We start from the raw sequence: 21,554 nt of genomic DNA, 5'->3' as shown, positions 1-21,554 counted from the left end.
TTGGAACTTGTTTCTGCCCTTGGCCTTTGTTACAACTTCAGTCATTATGAAAGCCAACCCTGAAATAAATTTATATACTAAAATTTTCCCTTGTGTCACTTATCAGAGTAAGAAACTTTATGCCTCCTACACTTATTTTACAAAATCATTCTTTTAATTCAATGCACAAAAGAACTGTTATCTGTTTATTTAATTTTTAACTGTGGACTTTCATGCTAATAGCCTTCTGATGCATTTCCCTGATTGATGTCAGATTTCCTCTGATAGATATGTAATTTATGAGCTCCAAAACTACCAATAAACCATAATTGAAGGATGTAGAGAATTGTCTTTTAGAGTTCTCTGCTTAGAAATTTTTGTCTGATTTTCTTCTCCAAAATGATTATTTACTGTAATTTGCCTTAAAGTCTACTCTCCTTACCCCTTTACATGGATGTAGATTTTAACACATCCTAGAAAGAAAATTCTAACATTCAGAATTCTCCAGCCAGGAAGAAGTCTGTCTCAAGATAATCGTGAGTTCACCATACTTGGAAGTATTCAAGCAAATAATTGACAGCCTAATTAAAAGATAAAAGAAATTAACGGAATTTCTTCCCTATGCTAGGTAACTTGATGTTTGAAGTCCTTTGTCTCTGTGTTATTATGGGACTCCAATTACTTTGTTTTCTTAGCATCCCCAGAAATCCTTAAGCCACAGCTGTGATTTTCCCATATCTTTCAGTACAACTGTATGCAGGGAGTGATGTCTAATTGCAGCCATATGCTGGCTCTACTCAAAATCACTTGAAACTCTAAGCTCTGCCACATCTCTGGATCTTGCTCTTCTTCCTGACTGATCCTAATTTCTAAATAACTCCATATAGAACTAAAAGTAACCAAGAACTTAGAGACGAGGGTTAATACTGCTTTTTCAACATGTTCCTATTAGAAAATCCTGGCTTCCTAATTTTTACATTTCCTTTCTCTTTCTTCCATATTTCCAATTCCCACCAAATGCTTATTGGATGAAAAGTGCGCTATAAAGCCTATTTATACTCATGATTAGCATAGCCATGCTAATTTTATTACTGTATGATTTTGGACCGATAAATGTGCATGGCGGATAGTGCAGGTGCTCTGAGGTATTCTTTCTCTGCCTCATTTTAAAGTCCTCTGAGATTTGTTTGTCATTGATATATGATTCCCTGTCTCAGATAAGTTCAGATAGGAAGAACATTGATCTGGGTTACATTTCCAAGATCTTCTACTTCAGTAGTCTTGGCTGAGTTCTAGGCATCCAGGTTCTCATGCTATTTGGGGTTGCTTTCAGTAACAATTTTATTGCTTCAACACCCTTATCAGCATTAAGCAGGAATTAAGGTTCATCTTTACTGTGAATTTATAAGTGTGTGTGTGTATTTTATAACATGTGTGCATATGTCTATTTAAAATTTCATTTTAAGGCACTTTTCTCAGCATTCTTTTGCATTGGCATGTAACACTTTATGTGTCATTCTCCTATGTCCAATTTTTGGTACTAAATGCAATGCTGCTAAGAAAATTATTCAATGTGTCTCCTTGTATAGGAGCTTCAATGAGATGTATACCAATATGTGGAATTTCAGAATTAAAGGCTATTTGAATTTTCAGCTTTACTTGATATAGCTGCCATTTATAAAACATACCTGCCAAGTATCTTGATGAATGGGTCAAATAATGAAGGAAAATGACAGGAGGCACAATACATGCAAACTCAGAGTAAAAGGGGAAATGGAAAATTCACTTGTATTAAGCATTATAATCCTGAAATATTTTCAAATGACTATTTAGATTGATGATATTTATGTAAAGATAAAAATATATCTGTAAGATCCAATTTAAGAAATGTATTATAAGCCACTAATATCTCTTCTCATTGGTTAAACCTGACAGATGGAAACTAATGTAGTAGGGGAAAAAAGCATAAAAATTGCTAGAATATGGACAAAGTTAAAATGCTCAGGAAACTTTTTGTTTTTGAGAAAAATGATTAATAGACTGATAAATTGTATACTTTTTAACTTAATTTTAAATTCCCAAATCTCTAATGGGGTCTCTAATATTGCACAAGTAGAATTAAAATATTTGAACAAAGAGAAGAAAAATATATACTGATAAAAATCCAATCTATCCCAAACAGAACATTAAGGAAAATAAATAACAAAGCATAGAAAAGATGAGGCAAATATTAAACACAAAATAAGATAGTGGAAGTAAATTTAGTGAACTATCTTCATCACCACAATAAGTTTAAATGGACTAGGGACTCTAGTAAAACTTCAAAAATGAGTTAAAAAAATCCAGCAGTATGCTATTTAAATTAAATCTAATTAAAACTTAAGACTACAGAAGGTTTAATTATAAAAGGCTAGGGAAAAAATAATCCCTAAGTAATAATCAAAAGAAATCTGATATAGTTGGATAATATACAAAATAAGATGAAAGAAGTACAGAGTTTCAATATCTAACAATAAAAATTTCATTCTTTCCAACCATAAATAAAACATTAACAAACAGTAATCACATATTATAATTACAGAAGTCCAAAAACTTTAATAGTAAGTACCATACAGGCCACATTCTCTGATGACACTGAAATTTAGTTGGATGTCAATTTAAAAAAATATTTAAAACAATTTAAAGTCTTTTAGAAATTCAAAAATATTTTAAATAATTATAGGTATAAAGAAAATTATATGTAAAAATTCACACACAAAGGAAATTCTGGAAAGATAGAAAATGTGACCTAGAACATAAATCTTCCTCTTTCCCCACATAATAATAAACAGAGAAACTTTTGGGCCAACCCAATGGATAGCTAAAACAAAATCCACTGGGAAACATTACCAACAAAAACTAAGTGCCAATGTATATTCATGAATAAAGATATACAAAAGATTGGAGAAGATGTGAAAAATAAGTGAATACAGGCAAAGAAGATTCAAAATATGTATAATAGCAGACATTGGAATGCAAAGCCAAATCAAAAGAACAAAACAAATACTAAAAACTATAATTCAAGAAAATCTTCCAGAAAAAAAAAAAACAACCCAGATTTGATGCTACATATTAACTAAGCACATAACATGCAGAAGAATTCAGACTCAAAACAATCAATAGCAAGACATGTTCTATTAAAATTCCTGGACATTTAAAGTAAAAGAAAAATATCCCTCTGGTCACCTAGCCAAACAACAAGTAACATGAAAGGAAAATAAAATCAGACTATGGTCAGATATTTTAATAGTAATACTTCAGGCTAGAAGACAGTAGTGCAACAGATTTAAGATATTCAGGAAAGTAAATAAAAACCAAAGATTTATAAACAGAAGAAATGACTTTGGAAAATAAAAGTTACTGCCAAAAGTTACTGCTATTAGATGTAGTAGTTACTTTTAGAACTAATATGAAATGAAGGTTAAGAACATGAAAAATGTTTAATATCATAGTTTTTAAGGAAAGACAAATTAAAACCACAGTGAGTTACCATTATGCACACATTAGAATGGCTAAAAATGCAAAGACTGGCCTTAGTGTTGACTAGAATGTGGAGCAATTGAAACTCTCATTCACTGCTGGTATGACTTTCAAATGGTACAACCACTTTTAAAATAATTGGCAGTTCTGTAAACAGTGAAGCTTAGACATATAATATGACCTAGCCATTCTACTACTAAATATTTAACCAAAGAAAATGAAGACATATACAATCATGCAAAAACTTACATGCAAATGTTCATAGCAGCTCTATTTGTCAGAGCAAAAAAAACTGGAAACAATCCAAAAGTCCATCAACAGTTGAATGATTAAACAAAGAGTTTCATGTCCATACAATAGAACACTATTCAGCTGTACATTTAACAACCAGGACAAATCTGAAAACAATTAATCTGGATAAAAGAAGTGTGATAAAAATGAATATGCCCTTTATGACTCCATTTAAATGAAATTCTAAAAGATACATACTAGGGACTTCCCTGGTGGCGCAATGGTTAAGAATCCGCCTGACAAGGCAGGGAACACGGGTTCGAGCCCTGGTCCAGGAAGATCCCACCTGCCGCAGAGCAACTAAACCCGTGTGCCACAGCTACTAAGCCTGCACTCTAGAGCCTGCGAGCCACAACTACTGAGCCCACGTGCCACAACTACTGAAGCCTGCACACCTAGAGCCCATGCTCTGCAACAAGAGAAGCCACCACAATGAGAAGCCCGCACACCGCAACAGAGTAGCCCTCGCTCACCGCAATCTAGAGAAAGACTGTGCACAGCAACGAAGAGGCAACGCAGCCAAAAATAAATAAATAAATGCATTTTAAAAAAAAGATACATACTAATATCTGTTGACAGAAAACATATCAGTGTTTGCCTGAGGATAGTGGTGGGGAGAGAGTAAAGAATGGATTATCAAGAAGTATGAAGAAAATTTTGAAATTAATGGATATTAATTATATAGTTTAAAGGGTGTATGGATATGTCAAAATTTGTCATATTGTACACTTTAAATGTGTGCGATATAATGTACATCATTATACCTGGATAAAGTTTTAAAAAAGAGAATAAATGGGCTGACTCTCTCAATATAAAAACAGGGAGAATTAAAGGAGCATATGCAAATTCTTTGAAATTTTAACAGCACTTTGAATATGTCCTCTCATTACCTTACATCCTCCACTGATTTTGATAAGTCAACCATGAATGGTGTGGTTCCCTTGTACATGAAGAGTCTTATGCAGGTATATATACCATAACTTCTTTAACCTTTCATCTGTTGATGGACACTTAGGTTGTTTCCATGTCTTAGCTATTATAGATAGTGGTGCTATGAACATTGGGGTGAATGTATCTTTCCAAACTAGAGTTTTTGTCTTTTCTGGATATTTGCCCAGGAGTGGGATTGCTGGATCATATGATAACTCTATTTTTAGTTTTTAAAGGAGCCTCCATACTGTTCTCCATAGTGGTTGCACCAGTTTACATTCCCACCAACAGTGTAGGAAGGTTAAGAGTGCATTATTAGTGTTTATGTACTATGCACTAATTTTTAGAAAGTTTTGGTTCATGGTTCTTATCTTTATTTTGTGGATGACCATTTTATTCCTGCTTATTTCTTTTTAATTATTTTTTACAGAATATTAATATATCTTTCAACATATATTTTGGTAAAAGTTGCATAGTTTTGGTCTTTGCATCCCTGTATTTTCAACTTTTGTGTCATTGAGCATTAGTTAAGTCTCTTGTAAACATCATAGATTTGAAAATAGTTTTCTTTCAATGGACACGTTTAATTATGGATAGATATGACATTTAATTACTGATGGGTATAGATTTATTTCTATTTTCAGAGTTACTTCCATTTTGCCCTGTAGATTATTTGTTTTTATTCCAGTCATTCCCCTAATTTGCTGTCTTCTGATTACTTTCTATCCTATTTTTTTTTTAAGTTAACATAGTTTGCACAAGAGCTACAAGCGAAATGCAAACTTGAGTGTACAAACATATTTTACTTACCCTCCACCTGACAATTATTTGGCTTTATATAAAATTGTAAAGCCACAGTTACTTTATTTGGAAATCTTAGCATATTGTTCCTCTGTAGTCTCTTTATCCACTGTCCCAGATGAAACATTTGATGCTTGTTTAACCCCTTAATTTTCCAGGAAACCTGTCAAGGAAATAAAATGTACTTGAGGTATTGTAAATTCAAATTTTACTAAAGGCAAGTAGCTGAAATAAAAACATGTTTGAGAACAAATTGATTTCCTCTGAGATGCCAAAAACATCTTTGGAAAAGCCATAAGAAAGAACTTTTATGTAGAAGTCATTAACTTGAATTCCCTGGCTTAAATCAATGAGAGGGAAACCTCTGCTGGGAGAAAGTGTACAAGGAGTAAAGGCATTCTAGAAAGGAGTCTGATTTAATTTGCACAGTATCTCTTTGCAACTGAAGTAAATGAATACCCCGGTGATAATATAATCAATAATATATATTCACTCTCTCTCTCTTTCTTTCTCTCTGTCTTCTCACTCTCTTCCTGTACCCTCATAATCCAGATAACAGTAAATCACTATATGTTGTGTTTGTTTGCTTGGAAAAGGCTATTGCACAATAATAGTGATGCTTACATCATAAGACACGTCAGAAACTGCAGTGGATTTGTGGATTTGCTTTTACAATTTTTCTAAACATTCTTATGCATCCCCTTACCCTTCTGGAACTTGAAAAATTGTGAAACATAAGAGAAATCAAAATGGAATAATCAACTTATCAACACAGGAGAAGAGCTAAACTCATTCAATGAAAGGGTGCAGAGAAAGCAGTTATTGAAAAAACAATGAGATTCATACAAAAACCCTAACACAAACTTGATAGAAACAGAGAAAACATTAAGAAAAATTGTACAAAATGAATTTAGGGAAATTATTTTTTCTTTGTAGAACAAAATTGACTTGATTATGGTTGATTTTTTTAAATTTAAAAATCTCATAGCTAATTTAGAGCATTTCAATTTATGGTCAAGTTTGACCATTTTCAATTTTGGCCTTTCATGAGGTTGCTGCTATAAACTCTATAATATTAGCAATGTGAGATATATTAATAGAGTGTAAATGGTGATAGGTAGAGTGAACTTGGTCTTTTCAGTTGACTACATTGTATAATCTCTCTTTCAAATCAATTAATGTATTGTCTTAATTTTTTTTAAGTAGAAATCTGGGAAAACCAAAAAGATAATTGACAAAATCTTTGAGCGGCTAATGCAACTTTTTCGTTGGTCTCCGTGGGACACAGAGGAGCAGTGCTGAGAAATGGCCTTAGGGAACCAAGTGGATGAAAACAGGATTCGGTTTTAAAAATTCTGGTCCCCTCCACTGTGAATGACAGTAAAATTTCTCCTTGATTCTAACTCTTCTTTTAATCCCACTGGGTCAGCAGGTAAACCTGATTTTTTTTTAACATCTTTATTTGAAGTATAATTGCTTTACAATGGTGTGCTAGTTTCTGCTTTACAACAAAGTGAATCAGCTATACATATACATATATCCCCATATCTCCTCCCTCTTGTGTCTCCCTCCCACCCCTCTAGGTGGACACAAAGCACCGAGCTGATCTCCCTGTGCCATGCAGCTGCTTCCCACTAGCTAGCTATTTTACATTTGGTAGTGTATATATGCCCATGCCACTCTCTCACTTCGTCCCAGCTTACCCTTCCCCCTCCCTGTGTCCATTGTCCCCTCAAGTCCATTGAGGGGAGATGATGTAGAGCATCTTTTCAAGTGCCTCTTGGCCATCTGTATGTCTTCTTTGGAAACATGTCTATTTAGGTCTTCTGCTCATTTTTTGATTGGGTTGTTTGTCTTTTTGATATTGAGCTGCATGAGCCGTTTGTATATTCAGGAGATTAATCCCTTGTCAGTTGCTTCATTTGCAAATATTTTCTCCCATTCTGAGGTTGTCTTTTCATCTTGTTTATGGTTTCCTTTGCTGTGCAAAAGCCTTTAAGTTTCATTAAGTCCCATTTGTTTATTTTTGTTTTTATTTCCCTTTCTCTAGGAGGTGGGTCAAAAGGATCTTGCTGTGATTTATGTCATAGAGTGTTCTGCCTCTGTTTTCCTCTAAGAGTTTTATAGTGTCTGACCTTACATTTAGGTCTTTAATCCATTTTGAGTTTATCTTTGTGTATCTCTTGCATTCGTATACACTAATGATGAAAAATCTGAAAGAGAAATTAAGGAAACACTCCCATTTACCATTGCAATCAAAAGAATAAAATACCTAGGAATAAACATACCTAAGGAGACAAAAGACCTGTATGCAGAAAACTATAAGACACTGATGAAAGAAATTAAAGATGATACAAACAGATAGAGAGATATACCATGTTCTTGGATTGGAAGAATCAACATTGTGAAAATGACTATACTACCCAAAGCAATCTACAGATTCAATGCAATCCCTATCAAACCACCAATGGCATTTTTCACAGAATTAGAAGAAAATATTGCACAATTTGTATGGAAATACAAAAGACCCCGAATAGCCAAAGCAATCTTGAGAAAGAAAAACAGAGTTGGCAGAATCAGGCTCTTGGACTTCAGACTATACTACAAAGCTACAGTAATCAAGACAGTATGGTACTGACACAAAAACAGAAATATAGATCAATGGAACAGGATAGAAATCCCAGAGATAAACCTACACACATATGGTCACCTTATCTTTGATAAATGAGGCAAGAATATACAATGGAGACAAGACAGCCTCTTCAATAAGTGGTACTGGGAAAACTGGACAGCTACATGTAAAAGAATGAAATTAAAACCTTACTTTTGAGTGGATGAATATTGCGTATAGGCTCCTTTCTGCTTCCCTGTATCATTAACCTGTGCCTTTGGATGCAAAGATGTTGATTGGGTTGTTTTCCTTAGTGGCAGAAACTAGGCATGAGAAGCATAAATCTGTACTGTAGGAATCATGGACTTGTCCTTGCCTTTGTTTAATCTCAAAGGGTGGAATGTTTCTCCACATTGGAGAGGTAATGAGGGTCTGACTCCAGGCCAGATTCCCATGTGTAATTCCTTATGTCTGATCATAGGAAATTACAAAGGCTTTGCGTAGCAGGTCCCATGCGGGAAAGCTGTCCTCCCCACACCAGACTTGGTGCACAGTCAACTCCTTGCACTCTCTGGAGGAAGCTGCAGTCAAGGACTAGGTCTCCGGCCCCCAGCAGCCATGCTCATATGCATACCTGCATTCCCAGCCCAGGTACCTCCTTTTGGAGGCCTCGTTATTGGGGTCCTCAGCTGAGATGCTTTTTAGTTGCCTCTTCTGAGACCTTCTTTTATTGGGAGATGGTGTCTTGACTAAAAGCTTCTTCTCTGCTCTATTTTTCCATTCTAGCCCTTCTCTGTCTCTCCTCCCCATCCGCTCTCCCCTGCATCCATAAAATGGCAGGAGCCTTTTGTTCAGTGTTCTTTATAGTGAGACACAATTTCCCCCACTTGTGCTGCATGTCACCTGACCCTTACCCAGTGCTGTTCTGTGGGGGAAATGGAACTGTAAGGAGCCACCAGAGCTTTCCTTTTTTGGCCTCTTATATGCCCACAATAAGGGGATAAAAGCTTGACTGTTACTTTTAGTTTTGCTCATTGTCCTAATTGGCCACGTCAACATCTAGCAGCCCTCAACAGGTAGTACAGAGAAAGCCAAGAGTCAGTGGATGTAAAGATGAAAAAACAAATACCCGTTTTTGTGGTTACAGGTTATAGGTCTTTTTTTTTGGTTTAAGTAAAAATAATTTCTCTGTATTGTCCATAATAACTTATCATGGATTTGCATTGTATTCGGGGGGAAAAGTCTGCTAGTAATTAAGAGTACATGTTTTTGTAACCTTGCATACATTTTTTAATGGAACGTTTTAGGATCGTAGATTGCTGGTGGAACACGAGGATTAAAATTTTTCTTCCCGTGTGACTAATTCTACATTTCCTTCCATTTTCATAAGAAGATTATATCTGCACAACAAAGCCAGGACTTTCATCGTTGGGCATTAGTTAGGGAATTTCATTAGTTCACATGCCTTACTGTGGACATAGGCTCATAAATGTTCCTGTCCAGCCTTTGTGGACATCTACAAGTTTCTATAATATTAAATTGTTATTATTAACTATGATATTAAATTTTAAATTCTGCCTTTGAGATCAAAATAGAAGAAAACATCTAAACTTCACAAAGAGCTCAGTATTGAATGTTTCTGGATGAAACACTTGGGCCTTCCAATTTTACTTGAGAGAACTATCAAAGTGTGAAGTCAGAAATGAGACTGTCACTGGAGTTTGAGGCACTAATACTGCACTTGTAGAAACCCCGGAGCCTCAAGGCAGCTACAATCAGAAAGCCCTTATAAGGCATAAGTCTTCCTCCTTTCCCTCCCTTCTCCCTCCCTCCCTTCCTCCCTTCCTCCCTCCCTTCCTTCCTTCCTTCCTTCCTTGTTTCCTTCCTTCCTTCCTTCCCTCCTTCCTTTCCTTCTTTCTTTCTCTCTTCCTTTTCTTTTTTAGGAAGGGACTATACTGTGTACATTTCTTTCAGTGATATCAGCTGATACCTCTCTGAGATTTTGAGAGAACAGGTAGAGGCAGTGAGAGGCAGTAGAGGTAGATGTTTCAAGAGATATAGAAGCAGAGAGGAAGAGATAGACAGATTTCACTGGGGTAGAATCTGACCACTTCTGGTCTTCTCCCCCTCTGATTGCCTCCCTGATGTGTGTGTATGTGCAGGTATATGCATGCATGTGTGTGCATGTGATATTTGTTGTTTATCAGGCACAATTTTAGACGTTTTACATCAAAATTTCTAATCTTCACAATCTCATAATTATATTCCGCATTTCGTGGAGGAAATAAAAGTAGATCAGAAGGGATAAGCCATTAACCCAAGGTCACTCAGCATGGTTAAGTCAGGATAAAAACCCAACTCTCTGGATTCAAAAACTATGTTCTTTTCATTAAGCAACCTTTCTTCTCTAGCCTGAGTAAAACCTGGTCTAAAAATCACCTTATTTTTTCTCTTGTTTGTTTTTTTTTTTAATAAACAGGGTACTCCCCTCACTTCTTTTTTCTTTCCTCCATATCATATTTAGTTGAATTTAGAGTTATCCTGAGAATATTATCATCCTGGCTTGGGCAACTTCATTACATGTGTAGTTTCATTACATGTGCCAAAGGTATCGTTAGAAAAGTACACATTCTGGCAAGAAAATCTCTAGTATATTATTCTCACATCAAATCCACCAAGAGCTTTGCACATTAACAGATCAAGAGAAAATCTACAAGTCTTTGTTGCTTTCCCCAGTTATTAAGGCACAAAGACTGGAAAGGTCACTTTTGTAGAAACCCCAGGAGCCTCAAGAAGGCTACAATCTGAGATTGTATCTGGAGGCCAGTTGGAAGAAAGATGCCTTCTGAGTTACCACCCTTCCCATTCCATTTACCTCTGAATATAAAGTAAATAAAGGAAATGACCATGGTGATAAAGTCCATCAGAACACACAGGATCAGAGTCATATCTTTCAACTACATGACATCCAACTGGAAATGTGGATCTGAAATGGGGACTGGAAAGAGATGCAAGAATTAAAAGGGTCACAGAGGGGAAGGAGAACTGAATTACAGACAAATAAATTTACTTTTCACATTCCTATTGCTCCATACTTCTGGGCTTATGTGTGGGTGAAGGAGAAATAGGCTGGGTTATGTGGATGACCCTGGAGATGTGTACATTTGGCCTAAGTCTGGAAGAAGGCTGCAAAGAGGCAGATACCCATTCTTCCACCCAAGCATCATGACACTTGCTCTGGTTGGCCAGAGTCTGAAGGACAGATAGACACATTATACCTTTATCTTCTTTATGTGGTGCTGTAGCCCCTCAAGGATTCTAGACCTCTTGAGGAGTATGGTGAAATAGAATAGTCTAAGATTAACAGAATCTCTGCGATGAAAGAGATCTTACAATTCTCAAGATTCATCCTCTTATCTGGAGCGGAAGTCTTCTGTAAAGTATGTTTTCTGGGTGATTATAAAGGTGGAAAACACCCCTAACTCATAATATTGATTAATATGTCTTGTGATAGGAACACCATTGCCAACAGTTAGGGTGTCTGCTTCATTACTGGACAGCTATGTCTATTAAGAATTACTTTCTTATATCAACCCTAGTTTGTTTCACTGACATGATTGTTCACTGATTCATACTACCTTGTAGAGAAAGACAACCAAGATGGTGAGGATGAGGAAGCCGAAGTCAGGAGTCTTAAATCCACGTCCTTGAAATAGCAGTTGAAATAATTGACAATATTCTTGTTGGAGAAGCGAAAACTCTGAAGTCACCAAGGTTGTTGCCCACATGATATATTCCATACGGTCTTAGACTGTACAAATGGAGGGTAAAGCGTTCACCTAATTAATATCTACTTTCTCCTATAATTTGATATAAATTCTCTGCCCTTAACTAGATCAGAGATCCCTTTTATAAGGGTAATAGCATAAATTTTTTAAAAATAGCAAAATTGCCCTGGGAGTGTGTGCATAAGGATCAGAGAGTGGAGAGTCTGTAAGTCTCTCTCTTGGTCACATAGCTCTATTTTTCTCACATTAACATTTAGGAGAACTTCAAACCTCTTCTCATAAAGGATAGAAAATAATTTAAAACAAAATTGAAAGAAAAACTTGGAAGATAGTACAAAGATGCTAGGAGTATTTATTCAGAGGATTGTGTGTGTGTGTGTGTTTAAATCTAAACTGAGTTTTTAATTTTCTTTTCTTCCTACATGGCTAGGAAGCATAGCTTCTAAGCATGGCTAGAGCTGTCCATGCTTAGAAGGAAAGTTAAGATGATGGTGGGGTGCGAGTGAAGAAAGACATGCCATAAGCTTAGGAGAAAAGGGGAGAAGAATGATGGCAAACACATGTAGCAGATAAGACACCAGAGAGGGAATTGAGACAGAATCCCTAGATTATGCTAATAGTAATGATAGTAACAATAATATCATACATTAGTGTTGTTTGTACCATGTGCGAAGCCAGGCCAAATGACTTTGATATATTGACTAATTTAACCTAAAATAACCTTATGAAGTAGGCATCATCATCAATATTTTAAAGATGAGGAAACTGCAGTTCAGAGACTTAAAATAACTTTCCCAAGTTCACACAGGTAATAGTATTGCCAAGAAGTCTGACTCTAGCCTGGCACTGGTTCTTGGAAATAAACGGTATACATCTCTTGCAGATTGAGTGTCTTCTGCATCTCTTGCAGAATTAAAATGTACAATGCTTGTGGAATTTCCTGACAATTCATATTTGTTAAATGAATTGATAAGAGATTTCTGAATTGATAAGCCTCAAGAAGGAAAATCAGTCCAGAAAGGCACAGCAAACAGCAAGCTGCCTAAATACGGAAGAAGGTTGCTAAATGAGATAGCTGTAGAGGAAGCAGTACCTTCAGGGGAAAGTCCATTTTAGGTAAAGAGAAGAAAGTTCAGTAGCAATTATAAAAGAGGTTAGTGGATGTGTGTTACCTGCGTAATTACCAGCAGTTGTGAGCAGTGTGGGTGGAGGCTTCTGTGATCAATGACTCAATTTTAGGTCCTCAAGGTAGAGCAAGCAAAAATAAAATTTTAATTCGCAGATTCATTCTTTTTTTTTTTTTTTGGTACGCGGGCCTCTCACTGCTGTGGCCTCTCCCGTTGCGGAGCACAGGCTCCGAAAGCACAGGCTCAGCGGCCGTGGCTCACGGGCCCAGCCGTTCCACGGCATGTGGGATCTTCCCGGACCGGGGCACAGGGTCTCAATCACTGCGCCACCAGGGAAGCCCCCCAGATTCTTAAGGATTCTGGGTCTGCTTCAACAATGACAGTGACCTGCAGCCTATTCTTGGGGCTTTCAGTTATATCCAATGGAAGCCTCATAAATCGCTAAATGCCCAGGCTGTATTTCCCTGTAATGATAAATTCCTTTTCACAAGGCTGCTGTGACTAAATATCTCTTTCTTTTTTACTTTATTTTTAGTCTTTTCATAGAGGAACAGTACACTACAGCTGTTGAAACAGAGGGCTAAGGAGTCTAAGTGCCTGGTTGGGGTCCTGGCACCACCATCATTTAACAGTGTGAATAGCTATTCAACTTCTTTGTGTACCAGATGTTATCACAGATAAAATCTAATTCACTGAAAATTAAATATATTAATCTTATAAAATGCATACTGCACATAATAAATATTTAATATATACTAGCTATTATCATAGCATCTTGCTCCTTTCCTCCAGCACTGATGGATACGGCATTTAGTCTGCTAACATGGTTAATAAGCAAGACTCAGGTATGGACTTTCTTAGAGTAAAATACAAAAGCACTTTCAGTCTGGTCTGGTTTAGGGTATTTTGTCTTTATTTCATAGGAGAAAATTAATAAATAAAATCCTCAGAATTGTTCAGCGCTACTTTGTGACTTCTGCATTGTGATTTTTGGCTATAGCTACAGCTCCAGCTATAATAAAAAAATTACCTTACCTTGCTGATCATTGACATGTATACATAATTTCCATGGGGACCTCAAAGATAGAGCTGATGACACATTTTAAAATATGTTGGGTTCAGCTATCCTCAAACTTTCACAATTGCCTTTTCAATTTCACCCTCAAAGAGAGTCAGAGAGTCCGCCTGCCGATGCAGGGGACACGGGTTCGTGACCCGGTCCGGGAAGATCCCACATGCCGCGGAGCAGCTGGGCCCGTAAGCCATGGCCGCTGAGCCTGCGCTTCCGGAGCCTGTGCTCCGCAACGGGAGAGGCCACAACAGTGAGAGGCCCGCGTACCGCAAAAAAAAAAAAAAAAAAAAAAAAAGAGAGTCAAAGAGGACAAGGATCAGTTTCAGTTGTCCATACAGACCATAAACTTAAGCGAAATATCTGTGGACATATGAATTATTTTGAGAAGAGGACTTTTTTACTTTGCATCACTCTCTAAAATAGTCTATGACCCCAAAAGTTTAAGATATACTGAATTATTATCTCCTCTAAGATTAAAGTACAGGAAGAATTGGCATATTTTATTAAGTGAAATGATGGCTGGATTTTTGGCAAAGATATAGCTATTACACTGAAAGAAATATGTTCTTTTGCTATGGAGGAGAAGCATCGTCAGTTTGTATCATTAAGCCCATAAATCTGGAGGCTGGAATCCAAACTCAATGACATGAGATCCAAAAGTTTATTGTTCATGTAATTCAAACAAATATTTGAGGTACAAGAAGCCCAGGCTTTCTGATAAATAGCCTGTTACTCTTCTTCAGCTAAATGTTTTGCCAGCTACTAAACACTTGGGAAAGGAGATACTTTCATGAAGTTCTCATCTTTCTGGTCCCACATGCCTCTTTTTTTGTGATGCAAATAGATAATGAGGAAGACACTCACACATATTGAAGTCAAGACTACCGGTGTGCCCACTGACCAAGGAGGTATCACATTGCAGGAGCAATCTGAAGGAAAAAAGAGATAATCGTCAGTTAGTGGTGTGAAGACACTTTGCACTGGGGGAAATGCACCAAGAGAGCAAGAGTTATATTTTAATGCCATCCCTTTGTATTTATTTAGAATAGGACCAAGGGAAAAAAATATGGCTAAGGCTTAGGACTAGAGGATCCCAAGGATCTAAAGGCTTAGGTCTAAAGCTGTTTGTCACTGGGACAATAAGCAGAGCTGTTTCTAGGATGGGACCAATTTGGGGCTGAGCCTAAACAGACCCAGAGAAAAGCAACTTATCTTTCTTTTTCTCTATCTAGTCCATCAGTCAACGTGTCTCATTTGGAGGATGAGACAAAGTTATGCACTAGTCCTTGTATTGTCTGGGTTCAAAATAGGCTGGAGTAGGATAGGTCTGGAGACGTCTGAACTGCCTAAGAGATCATAAGAGCTCTGAAAGTAAGAATTTCATCAATGGAAGGCAGGTTAGACAGCACTTTGTTTAAAATCTTATTTAGCACACGTCGTGGTGTCACTTGGCTATATAGTCTTTCCATGAAAATAGTCTCTGACGGGGGTGCTTACTACCACAGGTCGTGCCCAGTCCTCTGCTGGGGAGTACTATACACAGTCTAACTTAGTGTTTAAAATATGGGATACAAAGACTCATGAGCATCATGGTGGCATATGATAGCCCTCATTTTTATCTCCCCATCAACAACAAAAATGTGACATCCATGCATAAACAGAAGTACCTCTATAGGATTTGTGGGACACAGCACCATACACCAAGGGACCCGGGAGGGGTCTTGCTCACCTGTGTGTCAGGTAATAAGCAGACAGTATTTGGTACCTGCTCTGGAACATGCAAGAGACTGTGAACTGTGGCTCCTCTCAGCTGTGCTCCTGGAGAACATGCAGAACATTGACCTACCAAAGAGAGAGTCTTTGTGGAAGTCCAGGTTTTCAGGCAGAAAGAGACCTCAGAAGAATGTAGTCTTGAAAGATAGAGCTATGCCAGAAAGGATCTGTGCATTTGAAGCTTTTAAAAGTGAGCACACTCTCAAATCAAACAGCTATTTTACTGTGTCTTAAAATTTTCCCCCAAATCCTCCAAGTCGATTTCCTCCAGTACAACATAGTTGAGATGGATGAAAACTTTCTCCCTAGGAAGGGTAGGCCACCCGGTGTAACTCTCCCTGCATGTTCTATTTTCCTGATGCCGTGGACTATTAATGACCTCTGCTCCGCTGTTTCTGCCCTGTGTAATTAGCACTTTATTTCCTGCCCCTGACGGGGCCACTGGACCATTTAAGGAGTCAAGTAAGAAATATGTGTAAACTGTGTTACATGTTAAATGCTGAATGTTAAAACGATCTCCCAGTTTGTTGGGAAAGCTATCACCATACCAGAAAAAAAGGATTTCAATTTGACTGAGGTACACGAAAGCCCAGGCTTTCAGATAAACAGCATTGTCAGAAGCTCCGCGGCTAAAGAATATCTAGGACCAAGGAATGATGAAGGGCGTATGTCCAACGTTTGTCCCAAGAGTTTAGAACTTCCTGAGGTAGATGGGCTTGGGAATCAAGGGTCAGGCAGCTTTAGCTCTCCCACCCCCACTTTATATCTCCTGCCCTTCAAAGCCACTTACCTTGTAATGTGTAATATAAATCGACACTGGGCACCATGATAAATGTCAGCAGCAGAACCAGAATTATGACCAGAATCTGTATCCAAATTGTATTCCATAGAATACAATGTATACATTGTATCGGAATACAATGTTTCCGATAAATACAGTTTATCGGAAATAGATTCATCTAAAGCATTCAAGACCTCATGACAGTGGGATATTAGACCTAAGCCAGTTTGGGGAGGCAGTTCTAATTGGGTGAGTGAAAAGTGACAAAGGGTCCAGAGTGGGACTGAGCCCAGTGTGATTAATTTGAGACTGGAGCAAAGGTGAATGAAGGCTTCTCACCCCAATTCTTCCCATCCATTCTGTCTCATGTTCTCCCTAAGGCAGAGCTGGGTTCTTCCTACTAAGCCTCAGACCAACTCAGTCCTTCAGTCCTTTTGTCTAAGCAACCAATATATGCGCAGTTCTGAATTCTCCAATGTATTCACTGGGTCTGGCATTATTCTTCTTGAATACATTGAGACACACGTTTACATAAGCTTTCTTCCTTTCCTATTCGTGCGAACAAGCACCTGCTTTGGTTTGCTGGTTTGCACATACTGGGCATAGACACCTATCATTTTGTTTGGGAATCTGATGTCTTTCTTCCCAGAGAAATAAACACAAAAATGTTCTAAAAGTAGTAAACTGCTAAACCTGTTGGGAACTTATTCCTATTATAATAACCTTGAATTGGGATACCCCTCTCAGCATCTGTCCAACCTGAACTTCACAGACATTTACAAATACTAATACATGTACATTTACTCAGCAGTTTCCAAGGCACTCATTTGATTTTATTTCAATCATTCAAGTATTGATTATTTATTGCTTACCTACTATGTGCCATGCAATATTTGAAGAAACTGGGGTATATTACAACAAAGATCTCTATCTTCATGTTTTAGAAAGGGAGATAGATAAGTGACAATAAACATAATAAATAAGTTACATAGCAGGTTAAGAGGTGATACTACGGACTTCCCTGGTGGCGCAGTGGTTGAGAGTCCGCCTGCCGATGCAGGAGACATGGGTTCGTGCCCCGGTCCGGGAAGATCCCACATGCTGCGGAGCGGCTGGGCCCGTGAGCCATGGCCGCTGAGCCTACGCGTCCGGAGCCTGTTCTCCGCAACGGGAGAGGCCACAACAGTGAGAGGCCCGTGTACCGCAAAAAAAAAAAAAAAAAAGGTGATACTACTATATAAAAAAGAAAAATTAAAAGAGGGTAAGGTGATAGAAAATGCCCGGTGGAGGGGGTGGTAAAGGTTGCATTTTTCCAAGTTGGTTTGTCAAAGTGGTCCTTACTTACAAGGTGAGACTTGAGTATAGATTTGAAGGAGATAGGTAATTTATTGGAATTATAGCATTCTGGGAAGAGGGAACAACTGGAGCAAAGACCCCAGGCAGGAGCAGTTCTGTCACAGTTGGGGAACAGCAAGGAGTTCTGTGTGACTAGACTAGAGGAGACACAGAGAACATTAGGGGATGAGGTCAGATAGGTAACAGGGGCAGAGATAGTGCAGGACATTGGTGGGGCATTTTACTTTGAATAAAATGGGGAACAATTGCAGGGTCTTGAACAGAGGGTGACATATATCTCATGTTTTAAATGGATCCTCCTATCCATGTGTTGAGAATATACCATAGTGGACAAGAGAAGTAGTAGGGAGAACTTTTCAGTTGCTATTGCCAATGTTCAGACCATGGGTGATGGTGTCTCAGACTTGGAGGGCAGCAAAGGTGGTAAGAAGTGGTGAGACTCTGGGTATATTTTAAAGGTAAAGCTAGTATTATCTCTCAACACGTGTGATGTAGAATATAAGAGAAAGATGGGAGTCAAGGATGACTTCAAGGATTTTTTTCTGAGAAAATAAAAATAAGAAGTGTGACTGGGAAGGCAGTAAATCACACAAGTTGACAGCTGATTAAGAGTTTAGTTTTTGATCTGTTTGATTGAGGATATTTACTCGACTTCCACACTGAGATGTTGAGTTTAGAGATGAGACTAGAGTTTGGGAGAGAGGTCTGGGTAGAAGATATCATTCGAGGAATTCTTATCATATTGATTTTATGTAAAGCCTTGAGATAGAATTAAGTCACAATAGAGAAAAAAGACCCAAAGACTCTGCCCTGGGAAACTCATATATCAAGAAGGCGGAGCAAAAAAGATGAAGTAGCAGAAGAGAATAAGAAAGAAGACAAGCAAGATGGTGAACAAAGCCAAGAGAATATAATATCCTGAAAACCAAGTGAAGAAAGTATATTAATTTTTCTCTTTAGCTTATAAATTTGATGACAATGGCCATCATTTGAAGAACAAACACACAGATCTCACCTGATAGGACAATGCTTGTTCCTTCCTCTTGATCAGTTACAGGGTTCGAAGGTAGCAAGTGACATTCCCATAGGAGCTCCATCTTAGAAGGGTCATCTTCAGATTGAACGATTTGTCAGTATCCTGTGAGTGAAATTTTGATGAAGGTAGAATGATCTCTCCTCTGCTGTCTCTCCATTCCATTTGAGGTTGCGGAAACCAACCTCTTGAATTACACTCCACTAAAAGACCTTTGGTATTAGGAGGATGCACAAGAATCTGCGTTTCCAGACTTGTAGCTGGTTGGAAAGAAAGGGGAAAACAATATTTAGGTGAAGGGAAGCCCCCTTCTTCTACTTTAAACCTTATGCCCTTAGATACACTGATAGTCAAGTGCTGTGGGTCTCTGATTGCTTCTACAAGCTAATCAAAAGGGAAAAAGGCTAAGCCAGACTGAAGGGTTATGATATCCAAATTAACAACCTGGTCCTAAAAAGTCAGGAGAAGAAATGCCTGTTTGTTTCATTTATTCACTTAGTCAAAAATATTTATTGATTATTTACTAAATCTAGGAGACTGGGCTAGGTCCATGGACGTAATGATGAACAAAAACAATCAAGATCTCAGTCCTCATAGAATTTATAGTGTAACATTTTTTCTTGTATCTTCATCGTTAGTCACATATGAGCTACCATAATTTATTAATAAGCAGTAAATAGCATAAAGGCAAGTTTGCAACTTTAATTGAAACTTTAATTTAGGTGCTCTTTGAATAAAACAGGTAACACACTACTATTATCAAAATAAAGCAGTAGATATCAGTTTAGAGAAAATAAACAAGTTTTTGAAAATTTTCAGGACATTGCTGGGGATGTTAAGAATTGCCTAATGCGTGGGCAAAGAAAGAATGAGTAGAGATTTAAAGAGTTCCTCTAGAGCAGCCCTGTCTGATAAAAGTTTCTGCAGTGATGGAAATATTCCATATCTGTGCTGTCCATTCAGTAGCTTTTTGCAACGTGAGACTTTAGCACCTAAGATGTGGTCAGTGATCCCTTATTGGCCTTTTGGCTAAGATCAAGATGTGGTCAGTGAGACTAAAGAACTAAATTTTCAATTTTACTTTTTACTTTAAATTTTGCCTAATTTTAATTTTATTTAATTTAAATATAAATGTAAGTAGCCACATGTGGCTAGTGGCTATCATATTGAATAGCTTAGCTCTAGGCAATACAGATGAACGTCACAATAACTAATGAAAATGTTAAATGTGAATGGGCCTAGGTCCCTACCCTTGTGCCCTCACATTTGGAAGCCTTTCAGTTTACTTCAAGTCCTCCATCTTGCCACCATTTCTTTGTTATTCAGAAAACTAAGACTGAGGTGATATTGGAGAACACAGAAGATTACAGATGAAGGCTTTCTGAACTAGATTTAAGAACTAGTAGTCAGCAAATTGAGTCAGGGAGAAATGGGAATAAGAATGATCATTAAGGAGACAGTTGTAAAGATTTAGGTGGTTTATAGAGTCAAGTTTTACTAAAGTGTTGTCAAAAATAATTGAAAAAAATAGTAACAAATCCTGAAAGGATTCTGTTGATACTTTAAAGATCTAACAGTGCACATGGACCTGGGAAAACAGACAGTTCTTGCCGATAAAGGTAATATGCGCACAGACACAATTTGCATTCTTAATCCTACACTCTTCCCCATTTAAAGACTAAATGCATGAATTTGAACTTGCTAACCAAACCCTGTATGTAATACGAAATGGTCAGAAACACTAAGAATATTCCTAATACTCAGCCTCAGATGGATTGAGAATCGTGGATGCATAGAAGCCTCAGAGGGATCCATCCTTACCTGTGACCTTCACTTCTCTGATGGCCTCATCACAGAAATCACCATCTTTGAAGAAACAGTGGTACCACCCATCAGCAGCAGCATTCACATTAAGGACCCTGAGGGTCACCTTACCCTCTCCAGTGGCTTCTTTCAGGAGCTCTGTCCACTCCACATACTTGGAGATGGTTTCTCCATACAAGTTTTTACCATTCCAGTACAGGTGAACAGGTTTTGTGTAGTGGTTCTAGGACCAGCATATTTCCATGTGTTCTGCACTCTGTGGTGGGGACAGCTGGCTACTGAACTCAGCTTTTCCACCTAATGGAGCCAAGATTGGCCCCTGAATGCCATTCACTGTGAACTGCTCTGTGAAGGAAGACAGTAACCAAAAGGTGAGAGTATGAACCAGGAGTCACTGTGTATTGGATTCATATATGTACATGATGAGTTCCTAGCTTTCTAGGTATCAATGGGTTCTTAACATTCCTTCCAACTACCACCTATAGGACTGCCTTACCTTTTTAGTATCTTTCTAGAGACTCCCAAAATTTCCCTTTTATTTAATTCTCTTTAAATAGGATTAAGATAGAAATTTCAAGAAAATAAAGAAGAGACCAATTAAAAAAGGGATATTCCATCAGGCTCAGTCCTTAATAAAGATCTCTGCACTCACTAAGTGCCTAATCAAAT

The 21,554-nt window shown here is 37.7% G+C and overlaps 1 protein-coding gene across 1 annotated transcript in view; it reads right to left on the bottom strand.

The window, feature by feature from the left end:
• LOC114897982 (putative selection and upkeep of intraepithelial T-cells protein 1 homolog) overlaps positions 1–21,243 on the bottom strand; it is a gene marked incomplete at its 5' end in the record, with an annotated part of 107,129 nt that extends 85,886 nt beyond the window's left edge. Inside the window, 6 exon segments of the mRNA XM_029227008.1 lie at positions 11,007–11,129; positions 14,940–15,047; positions 16,682–16,783; positions 19,035–19,091; positions 19,094–19,321; positions 20,883–21,243. Of these exon segments, the coding sequence (XP_029082841.1) occupies positions 11,007–11,129; positions 14,940–15,047; positions 16,682–16,783; positions 19,035–19,091; positions 19,094–19,321; positions 20,883–21,243 (979 nt within the window).
• Positions 21,244–21,554: the final 311 nt, after the last annotated feature.

Source organism: Monodon monoceros, unplaced genomic scaffold, assembly GCF_005190385.1.
Source record: "Monodon monoceros isolate NGI ecotype Baffin Bay Population unplaced genomic scaffold, NGI_Narwhal_1 Super_Scaffold_18, whole genome shotgun sequence".
Lineage (NCBI taxonomy): Eukaryota > Metazoa > Chordata > Mammalia > Artiodactyla > Monodontidae > Monodon > Monodon monoceros.
The sequence above is the reverse complement of the archived record's forward strand: the minus strand, read 5'-3'. Positions and strand labels throughout refer to the sequence as shown.